Here is a 23632-nt window from a genome sequence, read left to right as displayed (position 1 = left end):
AAACACTCGTCACATATCTAAAAATACATTAGAAATCTAAAATCGGTGTTCATAACTCATTATGGCAAAATTTTTTGTTTTGGCAAGGCGGCGTCGCCGTGCTTTGACACCAAATACGACGGTAGTTCGCCTCCGCCCGGCAAGTTTTAGCCGTATTCTTGCAAAAAAATCCATTAGGGGCCTCGGTTGGCAGAGAAATCTCAAAAAAATTGGACCTACCGGTGAGGAAAACCTCCGGGGGGCATCTGTTCTGCTGGTCCTCCTTCGTACCTGAGGTTCATTATTCAACTAACCCGCACATAAAATGACGGTAACACGCTGATCGAAAAATTTCGTTAAATGAAAATCGGAAAGGGGCTTATTGGAGGAATTTTGGGGTTTTGGGCGCGACGGCTCTGCCGGGCTTGACTTGCAGTTTCTGGCTCACCTGTTATCCCTCTTGCTCTGATTTGGCCACATGGGTGCTTAAAATCGAATTCTTATCGAATTGAAATTTTTTTTACCTTTTTTGGCGGTCAGCAGTTGCTCTGATGCAGCGGCGGTCGGTCTCCTTCTCCAGCATCTGATTCTTCTTCTCCTGCAGGGGTTGGCAATTAGGCATCGAATTCTCGTGTGATGCGAAGTATTTATACCAATCCCGCGTTGATGTAAGCTGTCAATCGCGATTTATCTTGTCCGTCTAATCGCACCTAAAGAAGAAACGAATATGGACCATCAATCATAATTTGATCTTGGTCATTCAATTACACCTAAGGGAGAAACGAATTCGGGCCATCAATGCGCGCGGGATCGATCCTAGACCGTCTATTTGCGGGGCACGCATATTGCTCCTGTGGCACCGACGTCAGAGTACCATGCTACGCAGCATGCTCTGATTCATTAAGACTACTACTAGCCGATTTTACGTGGCCGGACTTTTTCTATTTACACTTTGACCCCTTGTTTTCAATTTTTTTTTTGAAAACACCATTAGAATCCAAATTTTTACTAATTTTTTGAAAATTCTTTTTGATTACATATTTAACCTATTTTTTTCAATAAATTCGACAAAATTAAATTTAATTAATTTATAAATAAATTTTTATTTATTTTTAAATTGTCAAAATTAATCTCATACTAAATTTCGGGTACAAATATTACAAAAATAATATTTATTTGTGGAATATATTGAGATATGTTAAATAAATATATATATATATATATATATAATTTATATTTATGTATGAACGTATTGGTGCAGATGGCAAGGGAATTAATGAATCCTATCCAAAAAAAAAAAGAAAAAATTAAAATAATCAATTATTCAACAACTTAAAGTCTATCAAAACAATAAAAATATTATATTAAATTATTAGTTTTTCTTTCATATCTTAAGAAATCTGGTAGGCCTATGACTTTTTCGCTTCTTAACATAAGGTAGGTCCATGAGCTAAATACGATAAAGATTTAATGAATATATTATATTAATCACCTTCGTTTCTTTAATTTATCAATTAAATTTGATAATTCAATACAATATTTTTCACACATAATAAAATAAATACCATTTAAAATTACCTGTTAACATGAATTTGATAATAAACTTATATTGTATTTTTATTTAAAAATATACCCACTGGGCTTTACCGTTGGTTGTATATGTTTTGTACACATATATATACATATATATTTATATATATATGTGAGGAGTTACAAAAGATTTTGAAGAACCCACATTCAGCACGACCTCAAATTAAAACCCCTTTACACATACCAATTAAATCTTATTATTATGCGTATGATTAGTAATTTATATTTTGAAATTTAATGCTTTATAAAAGAAGAGAAAAATAGTGTATGTCCGACTCAATTTACACTTCCATTACTTGTTTGTTTGTTTTTTAGTTATAATAATAATAATAATAGTAAGAAATTTAATTATTTTATCATTTTGTAATAAAGTGGTACTTTAATATATCTTTATATATATATATATATGGTATGTTAATATTGTAACACCCCGTTTTTTTTTTTAACGGTGTACGATAAAGCACTCATACAACACAATACCGAATCCATATTATTCCAACCATGCACAAGAGAAATTTGTCCACCTTCCATGTTCCAAATCAATTGTACATACATCTCCACCTCTACAACACATAGTAATACAATATCAAATATTTCTAGATATTCAATATCCAGACTAAACCATCCTTTCAAACTACTTTAAATCACAATAAAACTTGTGCCCTATGGCACTACCGACGGGGCTCCGTTACCAGCCGTTCGGATCCCAATTCCGTCCTTACTCCACCTGTGAATGATGAGAAGTGAGTTCACATAACTCAATACGATAAAAATCAAGTTGTAAGTGTAATATGCAGTGACAAGAATTTCCAGAAATGTCTATATGCATTTATCCTACCCAACCCCAACAACTCATAACCCTCTCCCTACACTAATTATCAAGGTCCTATTCCAAGAAAATAGCACGGCCAAACAACCCCACCCACCCAACAATCATCCATTAACTCCCGTCACCAACATCGGCGACTCATACACTCTTCCCCCATCTCCCGACCTCACGAGACCACACACACACACACCCAACCACCTTCATTCCACGTCACCAATATCGGCGACTCATACCCATATCTCCACCTCTCGACCTAATAGGCCACGCACACACCCACACACCATTATTCCGCGTCACCAACATCGGCGACTCACACTCACTCCTCCACCTCTCGACCTAAAGAGGCCACACACACACACAAATACCATCGTCTCGCGTCACCAACATCGGCAACTCATACTCACTCCTTCACCTCTCGACCTAAAGAGGCCACACACACACACAAATACCATCGTCTCGCGTCACCAACATCGGCGACTCATACTCACTCCTCCACCTCTCGACCTAAAGAGGCCACACACACACACAAATACCATCGTCTCGCGTCACCAACATCGGCGACTCATACTCACTCCTCCATCTCTCGACCTCGTTGGGCCACGCACACACACAAACATTTCCACCTCCCGTCACCACCATCCGTGACTCATGCACCCTTCTACCCCTCTCGGCCTTGCTAGGCCACACTCACATACATATCCCCTCCCTGCTCCACCAACATCGGCAACTCAACCCGCCCCTACCAACGGCCTCCAAATCTCCCCTCCCAAACCGCATGCTCCCATCTCCCCTTATACCATGCTAGTCCCAAGCGTTCTAACTTGCTAACTCCTACTGACCACATTACTCCCCTTCTCCCATCCAATCCCCCTCAAATCCTGTTTCCTAGTCCCCACTGCCGTACCTTCCAGCTCCCTTCCCCCTCCCACTTCCCCCTACCCGCTACCTCCCCCATCCTCCTGCCTCCTCCCGGTTCCTATACACTTTTGCCTACCTAGGGCGATTAACCTCTCCGCTTGCACCGTTTCACGCCACATACACGCCCTCACCACCGTGTATTTCGGGGAAACACATCACCGCCTATTAGCGGCTCCCTCCACATCCCCACCCACGCACACACCTCTTCTGTCCTCTCGAGTTTTTATCCCACCCGCGCCCCCTAGATTGTTCTCTCACATCCTCCTCACTCTGTTCTACCCGCACCACCCCCATCCTTCCCCACGGCTCCCCACACGCCTCCAACACCGCCATACTTTCCATTCCTTCCCCGATCACCTCCGTGAGCGCGCGGGACAACCCCACGCTTACGGCCTACCTTCACTGCTCCACTCCGTCGCGCCATTGCCGACGCCGCAACCTGTAACAAAATTCTCTACACACACACACCACACCAAACAACTCAAATTTTCACCGTACCTCCCGTTTCCATCTTCCTTCTTCCTGCTGGTCGCGTCGTCCGTCCACGGCCTCCTTCCCTCTCCCTTCTCGCTCCCCTCCGCCCCGACTCTCTCCTCTCTCCTTCTGGAACTTTCCTCTTCTTCTTCGTCTCCGCTGTCCTCCTTCCCTCCTTTTCTCTTTTTCTCTTTTTCCTTTTCTTTCTCTTTTTTTTTTTCTTTTTCTCCTTTTTTTTCCTTCTCCCTTTCCCGACCTCCTTTTATATTCTGCCAGCCTACCCCAAAACGACGTCGTTTTCCTACATCCCAAAACGACGTCGTTTTCCTTTCTTTCAAAACAACGTCGTTTTTTCCCTCTCTAAAACGACGTCGTTTTTATTATTATTATTATTTTTTTTCTATTTTTTCTACTTTCTAGTCCTTACAAATATACTCGTAAAACATTATTGAAATATATTTTCAACTTTTATTTTCTCATTTAGTTTATATGAATCAAATCAATTATAAGACATCTAAAATGTAGTAGGATATATTTGTTATATGTGATTATTTAAATTTTTTTAAAGGAAAATTATAAAAATTTAATTACAATTTTATTATTTTTATCGTTTTTTTATAGCTATTTTAACATCTACTTGGAACAGTTTTTAAAATAACTTATATGGTTGTGTATATTTATTAGTTTTTTAATAATAAAAAATAGTAGAGGAATGAATATTGGCTGCTCAACTAACCCGCATGATAAATAATAATAATATTATTGTGGTGAATAAATATTTTGTACGTATGAATTAATAAGTTGGGAAAGATGTTTGGTAACAAATTGAATTACAAATTTAATGCTGCAAACCATATATTATATGCAACATTTTTTATTGTGTATACCCATGTCAACTTCCAACAATAAATAGATAGGAAAATTAAAATAAATATATATATATATATATAAATGTGGTCAGACAAATAACTATTGTGTGATTTAAAAAACATATGTGACTTGAATTGATTGAATCAAGTCTGTCAGACATTAGGGTTGAACATATATATATATATATATATACATACGTATATACACATATCATATCAAATATATATACATATAGTGGGACAAAGAAAGCGATGTAGGCCCAATTAGGAAATTGCCTCACATGCATGGGGCTGGGCCTGGGAGATTCCTAATAAATCGAAACCTTTTTTTGTTTCTTCCAAATTATCCATCATTTTTATACATGATTAATACAGAGCTAAAAATGTATAATAATTTATAAAATAAAATTTAATTTTTAAAATATAATACAAAATATCTATATGGGTACATATTTTTTATAAAATAAAAAATTTAATTTATTTTAAATTTTATTTTATTTTTATGTACAGCCTAAATTATTCCGAAATTATATTAAAATGAAATTATAGGCAGGGTGGTCCTTGGTGGAGAAATGTAAATTTCCCAATCTTACCCTCCAGCAAAAATGTAAATCGTGACTCTCCAAATTTCTCTCGATCAAAATGCTTCCGCGCTGGGCCCACAACTTCTTTTGTTATTATCCGCCAATCATTGACAGCCACATGTCCACCTCTCCAATACCCATCGCCTCTCAGTATCTATGTGGTTATCAATCAACTATATTTGTGTTTTCTTTTTCTTTCCTGTACTTGCATGCAATTCCCAAATACAAAGCCTTTCGGAAACATATATTTGAAATCAGTGACCCACAATTATGTAAAAGTACACATAAACTTATATATATATGTATATTATAGTTATATTATTATTATAAAATTTATTAATCATGGTATCATTGATATTAAATTATTAAACAATATAAATTTCATTTGAAAAAAAAAAAAAGATTACATCTTTTCGTTTACAATACAAATCTTATCAAGTTCAGATTAAAAATTTCTATACAAAATATTATATATTACTCAAGCGAATAATCGATATTCTGAACTGATCTCAAAAAGATAAGAACATCGTCTAGATCTTGAGCGCCACCGGTATTCTTAGCGTCAACAGTGTTATCGGTGATGATTGATCTACAAATTAACATTTTTGCAACTGGATTAATTCCCGTCGTCCGATCTGTTGAACTTTTTATTGACCCAACTCTATCGTCGTCGATCTTCTTTTCGAAGTTATTTCCTGTCTTTTTCTGTTGCTCGTTTTTCTCCATCATGGCTTCCAGGATCTCTCCGGTATTCGTAAATTTTTATACGAAAATTGTTATAAACTATTATAAAGATAGGCTGGTACACGCGTAGTGTGTTTGGTGTAGTAAGTGGCGCGCTCTTCCATGCAGGCAATAAATAGATGCCACGTGGATGTGAGATCCTCATCGTTACTTGTAATATATTTAATTTATATTTAATTTTATGATTTTTAAATAAAAATTATTTATAAAATAAATATTCATAAAATATATATTTATTGAATAATTTATAAATACAACCACATACGTTATGTACAAGCATAGGTCATTCCGTTAATTTTATAGTTTGAGTGTGATTATAATCAAATTTATATTTTCTAATAAATATATATCAGTTTAAATTTATTTTAATAAATGTTAAATAATAATTAAATAGATATCACAAGTTAATTACGTGATTATAAAATATTAGAAACAAAAAAGAACACTTATGTTTCAAAATGTGAAAATATAAAATTTTATTTATAAGATAAATAATTAGCAAAAACGTGTATAAAAAGAATTAAAATATTTATGCAAAAGTATTTACGTAAATTAATTAAACTAATATTCAATTTACTAAAATTATCAAATCGATATAATTGTAAGGACATCCGGTAGCAAGTATTTATACCGAATTTAATTTTAAAAATAAATAGATCTTTAACTATTTTCTAAAAAAAAATAATTTTATTGGTTTAAATCGAGTTAGGCCCAAAAAGAATCTAATTGGATCTATTTGAATCGGTCCAACCCAATCCAACTGTCCAGCCCAACTCGACAAACCTTTCTATGCTGATCCCGGGTTAATATTCGGGTCGGGTTTATATCATTTTCCATGAAACCCTAATTTCCTAAACCCTCTCGTCAGGGAGTTTTATCATCGTCTTCCCTCTCAAGCTCTCACCCGAAGTACAGCTTTATTTATGCCCGAAACCCTCACAGCTTCACTCAACTTTGTGAACCCTGCTCTCATAGCTTTCATGCCTCGCCAAGTTCTGCTTTTAAAACCTGAAATGAAGGGAAGCAAAATTCAGAAGGACAATATCAACAAAGATAAGAAAACCACAAAGGCTCTTCTTCTGGACTCAGTAGCTCAGTACCTTGAACGCAATGGTTTTTCAAAGACGCTGAAGAAGTTCCGGTCTGAAGCGGGAATCGAGGTAGGTTTGGTAGTGGTGTTCTGTTTGGTTGCCTAGGAAACAGAGGAGGAAAGTAATGTAGTAGCGTATGATGTATCCAGACTGCTTAATGTGTATATTTTTCTGATGCATTTCTAATGCAATATTTATCACTGAGAAAATGCTTTAAACGGAATAATGAATCATTGAAATTATAGAGACGCGATGACTTTCAAACTTTGATGATGTCTTCCCTTACTTTTTGCACAGAACCTTTTCTCCTATCTTGAAATTTCAATGTAATTGGTCGTCGGTATAATGAATTTGACCTTCTTCCTATATGTTAAGCTATTCAAATCATGTTTTATGGGTTAGTTAGGCATGTCTGAATTTAGCTCCGAAATCTTATTAGTTTGATATGTTTATGAAGTAGATACTGTATATAGTGTTTTTGGACTAAGAATGGAATTGAGCGATAGTAATTTTATAATAGATTGTTTAAAAATTTATGTGTTGATTTTAATTTATTTTATTATGGATGTTAAATGAATTATTCATATCCGTACTGAGGATGAGGATTTAGTAATGAAATTCAAAACCACTTATAACGGGTTAAGTACAAATGGGTATAGATTGCAGTGTAAGACATTAGCCAAGCCAAACCTGCATCAAAATTCTAAGAGTAAATAATGTGATCGTCAAAAAATTGTTTAAACCTATATGGTATTTGAATCTATGTGGCATTTGGCTTATAAAATTCGTTATATTTGTCCTTCACAAAATCTATATGGTACTGTTAAGACCACATGTAAATCTTCTAGTTTGTAGTGTGTTTCTTCGTATGTGCTTTCTGCTTTATACTTATCTTTTGCTTAAATCCAAACAAGGATATCTTTTTGCTTTTATATTGCATGCCATTTTGTTTTTATTTGATAAGATTGCTTAAACATTGGTTATTGAAATGTTCTTGTTATTACAGAAGGAGGATTTCAGATCTTCTTTTGACCTGGAAGAAATTTATTGCAAGTCCTTGGAGACAAGGTATGAGAAGACATCTTTTGCTCTTTCATATTTCATAAAGGCATTTAAATAGTTTAGGAATGTGATTAAGGGCAATATTGGTGCATGATCTACTCACACATGTAGTTTTTTCTATGCAGTTCTTACTGAATTTGGTGTAAGGTTTTTACTTCCAGACCTACAGTTTTATTGTCATAGACATGTAATAGGTGTTGTGGGAATCTAACCAAATTGTGGACTGGACTAGGTCTAGCCAATAATGTCTTTTTGTTTGGCGCAACATAGTGGGTTTAATGTTTGGATTCTAGTCATCTAGGTAGATGTGTTGAAACATTTCTTTTGTTATATTAAGCATTTAAGGTTGATACAGTTTTTTTACGTGTTCACACTTGTAAAGGACTTTTGGTATGGTCAAATGTTTCTACTTTCATTTTTAGCATCATTGAGAAACATCACTTGCTTGACTCCATCGCTTGGATACTCGTTAGCACCTAAAATTACATGGGAATAATTTTAAAGAAGAGGGGCAATATGGAAATAAAGTAGGGTTTGGGTTGTAAAGATTTTAAAAAGAGAAGAAAAAATTGGGAATTTAATAACAAAAAAGAAAAAAAAAAAGAGGAAATTGATGGCTCAGATTCGTCCTGGAGATTGGACGGTTCTGGGACACCATATTTAAGCTTTCTTTCCCCTACTTGTTCTGGTAGAAGAAACCCTAGAGGGAAAGAGGGGTGAGGGAGGTGAAACAGAGGCTGGGAGAGAGGGAAAGAGGAGAGACGGCAGTGAAGGAAGAAGAAGAAGAAGAAGATCAGCGCGCATGCAAAACGGAGGCCAGTCGACAGGGAAGGAGGTGGAGTGAAGAAATTTAAGGAGAGATCGAGAGCAGAGGTTGAAGAAACGTACAAGCGAAAAAGATCTTACCTAGTTAGGAGGAGATTGAGGTTAGAGGTAAATAAATTCTGATACTTAGATGTTGCTATGGTGATGTAAATGGGATTTCTGTTTAGGTCATCAATGTGGAGGAGTTCGAATCGGAAGGAGGTAGGGAGGGCAAGAATGGTGAGTGAGCTGAGTGTAAGTGAGGGAGAAGGAAGGGAGTCGGCTGAGATGAAATTAGGCCGAGGTGTAGCGAGATTTGGAGGCAATTTTGCTGGTGATGTGCTGATATCAGTACCGGAAAAGATGAATATTGGGGCGCCGATATTGGCGATGGTAAAGTGGGAGGTTGTGGCACCGATTTTGGTACTAGTACATAGTGGCTTGCGTGTAGTGCATATGGTATGGTGGCATTCGGGTTGAGTAGTGTAGGATGTGTATATTGTTGTTGTGCGTGTGCGTGTGGCCAGGAATAGGCCGGTGCGTGCGTGGTTGTGGTCGGGGAAGGCCGGTATGTGTGTGTGGTAGTGTATTGCCGGTGTGCTTGTGACCAAAGTAGGGCTGGAGTGTGTGTGTGGCTGTATATGGCTAGTGTGTGTGCGGGTGTGGCCGAGGAAAGGCCGGTGTGTGTGGTTGAATGAAGCCGATGGTGGCGTGGCATGAATTGAGTGTGTGTGTGTGGCCAAGTGAGGGTCGGTGAGTGTGTGTGGTTGTGTAATGCCGGTGTGTGTGTGGCCAAGTGGAGGCTGGTGTGTGTGGCTGTATACTGCTGATGTGTGTGTGTGTGTGTGTGTGATTGAATGAAGCCGATGGTAGTGCGGCGAAAATTAAGGCTGGCGCGGGTGTGTGTATGACTATGTTAAAGCCGATGAGTGGGCATGTGTGGCTAAACTAGTGTCAGAGAAGTGTTTGATAGTTGGTGGCAGTGTAGTTGTTGGAGATATGTGTGTAGGTGACATTGGGGATGAGTTAGGACTAGAGTAGGTGCATGGGTGGCCAAGCAAAGCCCGTTATGTGTGCAAGGGAGGTACTAAGGTTCTATTTTGGTTATACTATTATAGGAATGTTCCTTCTGGTATGAGAGTCTAAGGTGAAATGAGGTAGTAGGAATTCTCTTAGTGTATAGAAGAATGAAGAAGTCGGTGTACAGAGTCGATAAGTGCAATAGGTGTCTAGTAAGTGTATAGATGAGTGACAAGTGGTAATAATGTTGACAAGAGCTCGAGCGGGTTGTAGAGTAAACCAAGAAGCGGTAGGGTAGGGTTACAGAGAGAGGAAAGGGTGAGAGGGACATTAGGATATAGGTATAGATTTAACACCGGGGTAGAGGTCCAAATATATTTTCGTACCTTATTTGAGTTTTGAAATTTATTTTACTAGATTAGAGTGTGCTCACTGTATGTCATTTACAGATGCAGTAAGACAGGAGACGGAACCCAAAACCCCAACCAGTGGAACTATACCTAGGGAAAACAAATTAATAGAAAGATCGATGCGTGGTGGAAGATACCGGATCGTTCATTCATTTATGTCTCTGTAGTAAATAGAAATTTTTCCTGATTCTTTTTCATTTGCTATCTTGAGATGATTTAATTGTAAAACGAGTTGTAGAGATTGCGTTAGATAAACTTGATGATTGTAATGCACATAAAACGTTTGGTTTTGGATGAATTCATGAGTAGGGAGTTTGAGTATGATGTGTGTGTTATGAAACACTTAGGGGTATTACAAGTAAACTGCTTTGAAAGTCCAGATGGTTCTCTTGAATGTAAAGAGTGGGCAGCACGGCTTAGCTTTTCCTTATAGACAGTAGGAAAGATACAGTCCGCAATATTGGTTTTTTCACCTCCTCTTTTGATGAATCTTTATATTTCTGTTTCCACTCATATTTTGGTGAATTTATTTTTGCAGTCATCACATTGATGAAAGTTCCAACAAACACAAAGTTCCAGGTGTGCTTAAATTTTGTTTATTGTTTATGCTAGTAAAGTGATTTGACTCATTTTACTTTTTCTTTTCCAGATTTACAAATATGCTCTATATGGTAGATTTCAGAGAACGGTGCTGATAATGTGTTTGTAAAATTGCAAACAGATGAACAGACAAAATCTGATGGTGCTGTGGTAGCTACTGGTAAGAAGGAGAAGGAGAAGAGGAAGGAGAAGAAACTTGATGACAGTTACAATGATGCTAAAGACACTCAATCTGAAAAGAAGATAATAGATGATTTAGCACCTGATTTAAATGTGAAATCTAACCAAGGAAAGAAAAGAAATAAGATTCCTAGTTATCCTGATCGGGCAGAACAAGTCCATGCAGACACACAGAATGAACCTGCAGACAAGCCTGCTAAGAAACGCAAAGACAAAAAGAAGAAAACTAACTTGGATGCCAAATCTCTTAATAATGTGGAGCATCACAAATCATTAGAATTGACAAATGAACAAAAATTGAAAGATATAGTATCCTCTGAGAAGAGAGTGGCAAATTCCGAGGTGGAAGATAAATTTAGAGCTAAGAAGAAGAAGAAAGACAAGCTTTCCAAAGGCTTATCCGAAGGCGATCAAGAGGAGCTTAAGAAAGAAAAAGCAAGTCAAACAGAGTCCAAAAAGGATGATAAAAGAACTTCAGAGGAGGATGCATATAACAAGGTTTCCAAGAAAAGAAAAAGGTTGGATTCTGAAAATAATGATGCTCGGCCAGATAACAACAAAGAAGGTGAAGAACTGAAACGTAGAAAGAAAGATTTTTCAGATGAACCTGACAGAACTGGGCAATCTGTAAAACTAAAGGCATCTGCTGAGACTGAAAAACAAGGTGTCAATGAGATTCAGGAAACACCTATAGGACAACCTGATGGGCAGGCAAATGGGAATTTGGTGAAGAACGAAGCTGAATCAGCCCTGGAAAAATCAGGGAAGGGGAAGCAGAGTGGTCGAAAAGAGGTAATGTTCCTCTTTAATAGATTGAACATACATCTTTAATCAATTCCCCATCCATGTGTCCATTTATTTATTTTGCAATTTGGACTAGTGCTAATGTATGCTCATTTCGCAGCCACCAAAGCCTTTCCAAAGGGTAAACATTGAGGATGTGATTTTTGTTGATGAGAGGCTTCAAGATAATTCATATTGGGCAAAGGTTTATAGGCTTCAAGTTCTCACGTTCTTATTCTATTTTTAACTTTGTCTACCATTTCTATGTTGCATCTAGTTCAAACAAATTATATTCTCATTCAATTCCAAAATCTTAGTTAGTTGATATGTGAAAAATATCATTATAACTTACAGGTTTGACACTCAACTAAATTAAGTTTCCTTCTGTCGTAAGTTTTATATCATGGATTTTATATTCTCCCCGGCCAAGAAAGGAATAAAACAAATGTCTAATTTGAATTGAACCTGAAAATATCTTTAAATTAGATTATTGTTCTCATTCAAATTTTATAGTATTAATTATTTCCGTTCCTAAAGCGTAATTTCTTTGATACTCAATTTTTTCTTCCTTTGCAGGGTGGTGCAGAGAGTGGCTATGGTGCTAAGGCACAAGAGGTTCTCGGACAAGTTAGAGGAAGGTACATTTTGCATTTTTATGTTTATACGAACTGATCTTTTTCGAAGCTGGACAGCTTGACTTTTTAATATTTTTTTAGAGGGTGAAAAAAGGGGTTGGGTTGCGATTTGGAGGGTGAGATAACAAGCACGAGTCAGAAAGTAGCATTTGTTAGCATTATATTACAACACCGAACAAACATATGGTACAAACAATAACGAGACTATTTGTGTGCATTCTCCATGACGCCATGTTAGAAAAAGCTTGTCTCAAATTTCAATAGTTACTGGAGAATTGACATGTTTCTATCCAGTATCAAGTTTTTTAGCTATCAAGCTTAGGATTTTACATTTTCATGGTAACTTGTTCTGTATCAAGCGCAAATAAATTATCGGGTAGAAATAAACTTCTACAGTAAACAAGCACAGCCCAAGTGAGTTATGGGACTCAGCATGTAGGGTGAAATAAACTTCTATTATTATGACTGATGAACTTCTTTTTTTTTTGTTGTTCTTGTGCATTCTAAATTTGTTTCAGAGGTTTTCGGCACGAGAAGACAAAGAAGAAACGAGGAACATATAGAGGAGGGCAGATTGATATGCAATCCCACTCGATAAAGTTCGACGTGTCCGATGATGAATAATTCTGGTAAATCATTTTTGCTGGGTGAGGAATTCAGTTTTGTGTTTGATTGTAAGAGAACGGCGGATTGCTTTGCTGATTCTTTTTGTTGCGGTGACAACTCACCTTTATATATCAAGAACATAGAGTTTTTAATCTGATCCATTTTTTGCTTTTTATATAATCTCACTCGAAATTAGGAAAAAATTAATGAAATATATAAATTACAATATTAATTAATGAGAAATTTAACTTAAATAAATCCATTATTAGAAGATAACTGGGCACTCGTTGAGTTGACGAGTACTTTTGCGGCCAACTCAGTTGGGCTGAGACATAAGCTACTAAGAAGTTCGGCCCAACATGTCATCTGCCAACCTGAGATGACACGAAACCAATTTGTCTTTTTATCATCTACCAATATGTGTGTGTATTTATTAGGGTGATTATGGTATTTGTCACACAATCTTTCTCGTGTAAAATGGGTATCGCATGGTTCTTTTAAATTTTTTTTGTGGGAGAAAATATTTGATGCTCCAAATTTCTTCAAATATACGTATGTGTGTATTTATGTATGTATGTATGTGTGTATATAGTGGTTCAACCAAACCACTTACAGTGTCTTTAGGTTATTAGGTATGCATGAAATTGACCAAAATATGTCATTATTATAAAGTAACCACTAAATTGAACAAAACAAAGGAAATTATTATTTTGTTTATTAAATCCTTTAAAATAATTTATTTATTTATTAGTTATTTCAAAATTGAATGTAATAAACATAATTTAATGCATATTCCATGCCATAAGTGACAGCAATTATTAAATTGAAAGAAAAAAAAAAGGTTCGAGCATTTTGCGTACAATGAAATGATATACAAAACTCCACAACACATCATGACTTCCTCTCTAACCGTTGATTTGATGCGAATGGGATCTCCAAGCTCCACGTCATCATGAAGTCATTATTATTTTTTTAAAGAAAATTACTTACAAGTCCTTCAAAAATTTATAATTTTCATTTTTCTCCCCAAATGATGTTTTTCAAAAAACTTAAAAATCTTTATACCGCTAAAAGCAAACATATTTTTTTTTTTATGTGGAAAACCTACATCATTAAAAGCTAATACATGTATTTCACGTGTATTAAATTTACATGGAGTTGAAACGAAAATTAAATAGAATATATTTAAAAGATACAAGTGTAAGAAACAAAAATAATAAAAATAAAAAAATCACTACTTTACATTATTAATCTAAAATTAATATAGTCGTGATTGTCATCTAAATTCAATTAATATGTAAACAAATAAATTCAGACGTAAATCTAATGTATTTTTCATATCTTTCAATGTTATTGTAAAATCCAAATTAATATGTACACGAGTTGTTCTAATACCTATTACATACGTGTGATTAGTTTTGCTCACCTACAACGTACTGAATTTTTATGAGTTATATTTTAAAAAAATATATCCACTCAAAATAAGTGTTAGTAACTTTAAGCAAAGTTTAAGTTACTAATTTTGAACTTAAATTTTTAATTATAATATTAAAATTACATAAATAAATTATCAAATCAATCCCTAAAATTTGATACAATATTTTTGTAACACCCAATTTATTATTTTTATTTTGTTTTAATTTATTTTAATATATATTATAATTTTGGTTTAATTTTTTCAATAAATAATTTATAAGGTTTTAATTTAATTTAATGAAAATAAAAATAATAATAAAGATAAAATAGGGTAAAATTATTTTTAGAATTTAATTGAAATTGATTTTGGAAAAAATGGGTGAAAATTTGGATTATGGGGGTGTTTTCGAAAAGAAAATCGGAAACCGGATGTGAAAACGCAATTTAGGAAAGTTGTGACATGTCAGCAGCCCCCGGCCAACCAGAACACGCCGCGTGGCAAGGAAGCTGACGCGGGAGACCATGTGGGACGGAGCCACGTGAGTGATCCGCGTGCACGCGATCGAACGACCCAGATTTCACACGTGCGGACAGCCCAGATCTCACGCGGATGGAGGGCCCAGATCGCATCCCGATGGACGGTTCAGATTTATTCCTATTTTAATCGCAATCGGACGTCCAGATTAAATCGTGATGGACGGCTGAGATTAAAAGGGGAATGTTATAAATAATCTCACCCACACCCGACCCCAAACCCTAGCCGCCAGTACCCTCGCCGGAGAAGAAGAACCAGTCGCCGGAGTAGTCGGTCGCCGCCACCCGCCGCCGCACACGAGGTAAATTTTCTCCCATTTGCTCGTTTTTCGATGCTGAATCCGCCTATGCCCAAATCGGAGCCAAACCATCGGTCAATCGGCCGAAAAATACCGTCGAAGTCCAGCAGCACCGCCGCAGCTTCTCTTGATTTTTGCCTCCGATGAGGCCCTTTCCGGGTTTGATTCGATGCAATTTTTACACCACTGTGATCACCATTCTTTTCTCTATAAGTTGACAGGAGCAAAACATCAAACCGCGACTCGCGCCGGAGAAGCTGCCGCACTCGAGAGCTCCACCGTTGGTAAGTCTCGGTTTTTCGTGATTTTTTTGCTCACCGAGGGCCCTATGGTTGTTTTATCGCAGGAACCAATGCAGGTTTGGCTGAATTCGGTCGAAAACGGCCAACCCGAGGCAGATCGCCGTCGCGGGCGGCGATGCCATCGCCGGAGCACGGCAGAGCCGCCGTGCCGAAATTTTGATATTGGCCGAAAAGGGGCCCTGGGTCTGATTTGGAGTTTTTTGGGACACGTGCAGGTACCGGTAGTGCGTTTCAGTTTTTCGGAGAAAATTCAGGAAATTTAGGGACAGCCCGTAGACACACTGTAGAGGCGATTTCAGACTCCGAAACAAGTAAGAATTTCTCATCCTATTTCCTATCACGGTATTAAAGCTCAATAAATAATAAAATGACATTTCGTGAATTAATAGATATGTATAATTAATTAAGGTTGTTAATGGAGCCCGAGTCTGATATATTTTCGGTCAGTTGCTGTTTTAGTTATTTTACAGTTTTAAATACATTATGGTATCTGATCTATTTATTTTATGGTTTTGAATGCATGAATCACTGTTTACTTCATTATGGCTTGATTTTGTGAATCCGATTATATGCCTGCCTTGTTTGGTGTCCATTACTAGTTTACGTATTTGTGTTTGATTGGATAATTGAGATTAAGAAAAACAGAAAAGGTATGAAAATTGATAAATGGATAACCTGGACAGCCTGACTATATATCCTGGGAGATAGTAGACGGACCGGATCCGTAGGGAACCCTACCGGGAACGTGGTCTCTCATATCGGACGGGGTATGGAGACCTTATGTATTTTGGCGCCCATACCGGACGGGGTATGGGGACGGCTCTGGAATCAGGTTATTAATGTTAATGGTTCACGTATAGCGGAGACCCCCTATGGATCCCCATTGATACTAGTAGGCTGGTAAAAGAAAAAATTTGTTGTCTGATTATTGAAGTACAAAAGTATGACATGTGCTATGTTACAAATATATATGATTTTATGATGGTTATCATGCTATTGTTGCCACACGTTATTTTCACAAATCTCACCGAGATAAGTGGACAGTAAAGGTTTTTATTATTAATAAATGAGTTTGTTACAAATTATGCTCCATTGGTCGTTTTGTTTTCTACCAATCTTTACTTTTGTGGCAGTGAGATAGTGTGATGTATTTACTGGGGTAGTGTAGCTCATTCCTTACATAACCATTTCAGATCAGGAGGACGTGGTTCCCGAGCCCGTTTCGCAGAAAGACGGCGAGTTAGACGTCTAAAGACTTTATAGTTCTATTTATAGTTTTTATTTTGAGTATTTATTTTAATTAGCTTATTCTTTCATACGTTGAATACGTTTATGGTTATTGTGTAAGGGATGTTAATCAAAATTTTTATTACGCTTCCGTATTTAAGATTTTTAATACATACATCTTCATTTAAATTTCTAGGGCCGTTACTGTAGCAGCCCCGGAAATTCATAATGAAATGTATATTAAAAATATCAAATGCGGAAGCGAAATCAAAATTTGAATAACATCCCTTACACTAAAACAAAAAACGTGCTCACAAAATATAAAAGATCAAACTACCTAAAGAAGAAACTTGAAAGTAAAAGCTACGAATATGACTATGGAGTCTTTAGGCGTCCCCTTCGTCGTCCTCCTGCGGAACCGGCTCAGGAACGATGTCCTCTTGATCTGAAATGATTAAATAAGGAATGAGCTACACTAGCCCAGTAAAGACATCACGATATCTCACCGTCACGGAGGTAAAGGTGGGTAGAAAACACAAAAAGACCAATTGAGCATAATTTACAACAAATCATTTTATTAATAATAAAACCTTTACCATTCACTTACCTCGGTGAAATTCATAAAACAATATACGAAAGCAATAACATCATCATCATCATGAAACCATATATATAAACTGTATAACATAATACCTATCAAGCTTTTCGTAATTCAATCGTTACACAACATATTTTCCTCATTTACCAGCCCACTAGTATCCATGGGGATCCATAGGGGTCCCGCTACCCGTTAACCCTTAACACTTGAAATCATATTCCAGGGCCGTCCCCATACTCTGTCCGGTATGGGCGCCAAACCATAGACCTCATTACCCCGTCCGGTATGAGGGTGAAACTGGCCGACCCCATACCCCGTCCGGTATGGGCGCCAAAACACGTAAGATCTCCATACCCCGTCCGGTATGGGAGACCACAATCCCGGTAGGGTTCCTTACAGACCCGGTCCGTCCACCATCTTCCAGGATATCTAGTCAGGCTGACCACATTATACAATTCCCATTTACATAATCTTTCATTCTCCTTTTCCCTCAGTCAGCATTATCAATAACATACAAACAAGCAAAACGATAATTTATGCCAAACAGACAACATACAGCATCAATATCCCGGTCATTCAATCCATAATCAATAAAACAGTAAAATATGCACACGAAACTATAAAATGAAAACATCGAACCTCATGCTGCATTTAAAACTGTAAAACAGGCCAAATAACAGTTAACCGACAAACACACTAGACTCGGGCTCCATTAGCGACCTTAAGCAATTTCACACATTCGTTGATTCATGAAATACCATTTTATCATTTATTGAACTTTAAAACCGTGATAGGAAATAGGGTGATGGGTCCTTTCTCGTTTCGGGGTCCGAACACGGTTTCACAGTGCGCTTGCAGGCTGTCCCTAATTTTTCCTGAATTTTTTCCGGGGAACTGAAACGCACTACAGGTACCTGCACGTGTTCCAAAAAAATCCCAAATTAGGCCTAGGGCCCCTTTCAGCCAATATCGCAACTCCGGCGACGGCGCCGCTGCTTGCGGCGGCGGTTCGCATCGGGTTGGCCATTTCCGGCCGAATTCGGCCACAATCGCATTGGTTCCTGCGATAAAAAAACCCTACGGCCCTCAGGGGGCCGAAAATTTACGGAAAACCGAAGCTTACCGGCGGCGGTGCTCTCGGGTGCGGCGGCTCTCCGGTGAAGTTCATGTTTTGGTGATTCGGCTCCGATCAACCTGTAGAGAAAAGAATGGTGATCACGGTGGTATAAAAATTGCATTAAACGGAGGCCGGGAAGGGCCTCATCGGAGGCAAAAATCGAGGAGGGGCGCGGCAGCGCCACTGGCTTTCGGCCGTGTTTTCCGGCTGTTTGGCAAGGATTTTGGCTCCGATTTGGCCACTGGGGAAATCAGCATGGAAAAACGAGTCGGGGGTATGAAATTTACCTCGATCGGCGGTCGAAAATCCCTCCGGTGCGGCGGCGGGTGGCGGCGACCGGCTTCTGGTTCGTTTTCTCCGGCGAGGGCAGGCGGCTAGGGTTTGGGGTCTGGTGTGGGGGTCTTATTTTTACCCTTTTTCCTTTCGATCTCAGTCGTCCATTTTGATTTAATCTGGGCCGTCCGTGCGATTAAATCTGGGCCGTCCGTGCGCGCGATTGATCTAGGCCGTCCGATCGCGCGCACGCGGATCGCCAACGTGGCCCGTCCCCGGTCGACGTGGTTTTGCCACGTGGCAGGTCCTGGTTGGCCAGGACTGCTGACTGGGTCTGCTGACGTGGCTGCTGACGTGGCACGCGCGTTTTTTTTTTCTCTTGTTCTTAAATTTCCCCGGGCGCTACAACTCTCCCCCCCTTAAAGAAATTTGGTCCCCAAATTTGCCTCGTTACTCTTGATCGAACAGATGGGGATATTGGGCCCTAAATTCTGATTCCAGTTCCCAGGTGGCCTCCCTGGGCGTGTGGTTCTACCACACGACTTTTACAAATGATATTTCTAGGTTGCGGAGTATTCTGCTCTCTCGGTCCGTGATACCGACCGGTACTTCTTCATAAGACAAGTCCTCTCGGAGTGGAAGCGGTTCATGAGCCAGGACATGAGAAGGGTCCGGGTTGTATTTACGTAGCATAGATACGTGAAACACATTATGAACCCGGGAGAGCTCAGGAGGCAGTGCAAGTCTGTAGGCAGTGGTACCAATCTTGTCTAAGATTTCAAAGGGTCCAATATATCTGGGGTTTAATTTTCCCCTCCTGCCGAACCTACTAATTCCCTTGAAGGGGGTGACTTTAAGAAACACCCGGTCACATTTCTCAAAGGCCAGGTCTCTCCTCCGGGTATCAGCATGACTCTTCTGCCTACTCTGAGCTGTCCGGATGTTCTTCTTGATCTTAACTATCTTGGACGTGGTTTCTTCTACCAAGTCCAGGCCAAACAATCTTCTATCGCCCACTTCTTCCCAACAGATCGGTGACCTGCACGGACGCCCGTATAGCGCCTCGTATGGGGCCATGCCGATGCTTGCTTGGTAACTGTTGTTGTAAGCAAACTCTATCAGGGGTAGGTGGTTGTCCCAATGGCCCCCGGAGTCATTGACACAAGCTCGGAGCATATCCTCCAGCGTACGAATTGTCCTCTCTGATTGTCCATCGGTTTGGGGGTGGAAAGCAGTACTAAGAGACAGCTTTGTTCCCATAGCTTGCTGGAAACTATTCCAAAACCGAGAAGTGAATATGGGATCCCTGTCGGATACTACTGTTACTGGAACTCCATGCAGTTTGACTACCTCCCGGATATACATTCTTGCCAACTTGTCCAAAGGATCAGTCATTCTGATGGCCAGGAAGTGGGAAGACTTAGTGAGTCGGTCAACAATTACCCATATAGCATCATGTCCCGATCGTGCCTTGGGTAGTCCCGATACGAAGTCCATGGTGATGTGTTTCCACTTCCACTCTGGAATCGGTAAAGGCTGAAGTAACCAGCCCGGGCGTTGATGTTCTGCTTTGACCTGCTGACATACCAAGCACTTAGATACAAAGTCGGCTATATCTCTCTTCATTCCATTCCACCAGAACCGAGGTCGCATAGTTTGGTACATTTTCGTACTTCCTGGATGCATGGCGAACCTTGAACTATGGGACTCTGTCATGATGTCTCTTTTTAACTCACTGTCATCTGGGACACACACTCTGTTCTTGAAACGAATCAATCCGTCGGCAGAGATCTGAAATTCTGAGCTCACTCCCTGTTCTGCATCCTTCTTGCGGGTTACTAGGGCGGGGTCGACTGACTGGGCTTCCTTTATTCTTTGGATTAACTCGGGTTGGACTGCTAGGTGGCCCAAACATGTGACTCTCTTCAGATCTCGCAGGCGAACCTGCTGTGTAGCCCCAATGGACCTACATTCTGAAACCATCAGATGGGCTAGGGTGCCTGCACTTTTCCTGCTGAGGGCATCGGCCACTACGTTGCTCTTACCTGGATGGTATAGGATGTTACAATCATAGTCCTTGAGGAGTTCCATCCACCTTCTCTGACGCATGTTGAGATCCTTCTGAGTGAAGATATGCTTCAAACTCTTATGATCGGTGTAGATCTGAAAGGTTTCTCCATACAAATAATGGCGCTAGGTTTTCAAGGCGTGTATGATTGCGGCAAGCTCCAAGTCATGGGTAGGATAGTTCTTCTCATGATTCTTTAGCTGTCTAGACCCATATGCTATAACCTTTCCATGCTGCATTAGGACACAACCCAGGCCAAGATAGGAGGCATCACTATAAACCGTGTACCCTCCTGATCCACTCGGTAGAGCCACCACTGGTGCAGTAGTCAGTCGCTTCTTCAACTCTGAAAAACTCCTTTCGCAGTTCTCATTCCATTCAAACCTTGCATTCTTCTTTGTGAGTCGGGTTAGAGGAGCTGCTAGACTAGAGAATCTTTCGACAAACCGGCGGTAATAACCTGCCATCCTTAGGAAACTGCGAATTTCCTTAACTGTTGTCAGCCTTTCCTAACCAAGTACCGCTTCAACCTTTTCGGGGTTCACCGACACCCCTTCCTTCGATATAACATGTCCTAGGAAGGCGGTTTGCTCGAGCCAAAATCCACACTTGCTCAATTTCGCATACAACTTCTTTTCCCTGAGTACCTGTAGGACTTGGGCAAGATGATGAGCATGTTCTTCCCTACTTTTTGAGTAGACTAAGATATCATCGATGACAAATTGATCCAAGAATTCTCTGAAGATTCTGTTCATTAGATCCATAAAGATGGCCGGGGCGTTGGTTAGCCCAAACGGCATAACCAGGAACTCATAGTGTCCGTACCTGGTTCGGAATGCCGTCTTGGGGATGTCTTCTGCTCTCACTTTTACCTGATGGTAACCTAATCGTATATCTATTTTAGAAAAGACATGTGCACCCTGCAACTGATCGAAAAGGTCATTAATCCGGGGAAGAGGGTACTTGTTCTTAATTGTTACCTTGTTTATCCTTCTGTAATCAATGCACAGTCTCAACGTTCCATCCCCTTTCTTTGCAAAAGTAACCCCGGCACCCCATGGGGAAATGCTGTGTCTAATGAAGCCACTGTTTTGTAGCTCAGTGATCTGTTTCCTTAGTTCTTCCATCTCGATGCGGCTCATTCGGTAAGGAGCTACCGAGATGGGCTGGGTTCCTGGCTGTAAGTCTATGGTGAACTCGACCTCTCTGTCCCCTGGTAGACCGGGCAGTTCATCCGGAAATACGTCTGGAAAGTCTCAGACTACTGGAATCTCTTGGATACAAACTTTTTTCTTGGGTTTACCTAGTTAGAGAAAATACAAGATTAAGGCACTGGGAATTAAGAAGAAAAGAATTTGCCATTAGGGGAAATCAGTACCGAATAATTTTATTAACTTGTAAATGACTCCTCGTTGGGAGGATTAAATACAATCTTTTTGTTAAAGCAGTCTATGGTGGCGTGATACGCCGCTAGCCAATCCATTCCTAGGATTACATCAAAATCCCCTGTGTCTAACCCTATCAGGTCTACCCTCAATTTTCTATCTGCTATCTCCACGACACATGCCCTGTAGACAACCTCTCCTAGCAATGTCTCCCCCCCAGCGGTAGATACAAGCAATAATGAATCAAGTCTATCAGGTGATACACAAATTTTGGAAGTAAGAACATGTGAAATAAAAGAATGTGATGCACCAGTATCAAACAAAACATGAGCAATGTGGCCAGAGATAGTATACATACCATGTACCACGTCCGGGTCTGCGTCGGCATCCTTCTGGGTAAGGTTGTAAACTCTGCCCTGGATTGGAGGGCTCCCTTGATTCTGGTTCCTAGGGCACTCCCTTGCATAGTGCTGGGCACTGCCGCATATGCAATAGGTGTTGTTGAGGCGGTAGCAGGGTCGGTCCCCATGATCCCTGCCGCAGTACTGGCAGATCTTCCCACGTGCTGCCCCTGTAGCCTGAGGAGGGGCCTGGACAGTGGGTCTGGGCCTCTTACTGGGTTGGACAGGCATGGTAGGCGCTGGCCTGCGGAGCGGGGCTGAGGGTCGGGAACTTCCCGCTAGCTGAGGGCGGGTGGCGGCAGCCGGCTTTTGGTTCGTCTTCTCCGGCGATGGCAGGTGGCTAGGGTTTGGGGTCTGGTATGGGGGTCTTATTTATACCATTTTTCTTTTTGATCTCAGCCGTCCATTTTGATTAAATCTGGGCCGTCCGTGCGCGCGATTGATCTGGGCCGTCCGATCGCGCGCACGCGGATCGCCAACGTGGCCCGTCCCCGGTCGACGTGGTTTTGCCACGTGGCAGGTCCTGGTTGGCCAGGACTGCTGACTGGGTATGCTGACGTGGCTGCTGACGTGGCACGCGCGTTTTTTTTTTTCTCTTTTTTTTCTCTTCTTCTTAAATTTCCACGGGCGCTACAGTTACAATTTTTTTCAATACACTTTTGTTATTTAGGTTTTTTGTTAATTATAAATATTTAAATTTCTATTATTTATTAATAAGAAAAATTAAAATAATCAAATTGTATTTTGATATTTAAATACAAATAATTAAATACGAAGAACTAATTTATATTTTATTATTGTCAATATCTTCTTCCACTAGAATATTGGTTTTTT

The 23632-nt window shown here is 39.4% G+C and overlaps 1 protein-coding gene and 1 long non-coding RNA gene across 2 annotated transcripts; one reads left to right on the top strand and one right to left on the bottom strand.

The window, feature by feature from the left end:
* Positions 1-2033: 2033 nt before the first annotated feature.
* Positions 2034-4010, bottom strand: LOC148253096 (uncharacterized). The gene is made up of 2 exons (XR_015813637.1): positions 3815-4010; positions 2034-2296 (listed from the first exon to the last, which is right to left on the bottom strand). It is a non-coding gene; the product is annotated as an uncharacterized LOC148253096 (long non-coding RNA).
* Positions 4011-6832: 2822 nt separating this feature from the next.
* LOC110809824 (nucleolar/coiled-body phosphoprotein) lies at positions 6833-13335 on the top strand. The gene is made up of 7 exons (XM_088207829.1): positions 6833-7147; positions 8085-8146; positions 10913-10953; positions 11096-11946; positions 12059-12142; positions 12514-12575; positions 13091-13335. Exons 1-7 carry the CDS (start codon positions 6911-6913, stop codon positions 13194-13196), a joined length of 1443 nt encoding a protein of 480 aa, XP_088063955.1. The 5' UTR covers positions 6833-6910; the 3' UTR covers positions 13197-13335.
* Positions 13336-23632: the final 10297 nt, after the last annotated feature.

This window comes from Carica papaya, chromosome 7 (genome assembly GCF_054855325.1).
Source record: "Carica papaya isolate Zhongbai chromosome 7, ASM5485532v1, whole genome shotgun sequence".
In the NCBI taxonomy this organism is placed as follows: domain Eukaryota; kingdom Viridiplantae; phylum Streptophyta; class Magnoliopsida; order Brassicales; family Caricaceae; genus Carica; species Carica papaya.
This window is presented reverse-complemented; position numbering and strand designations above follow the sequence as displayed.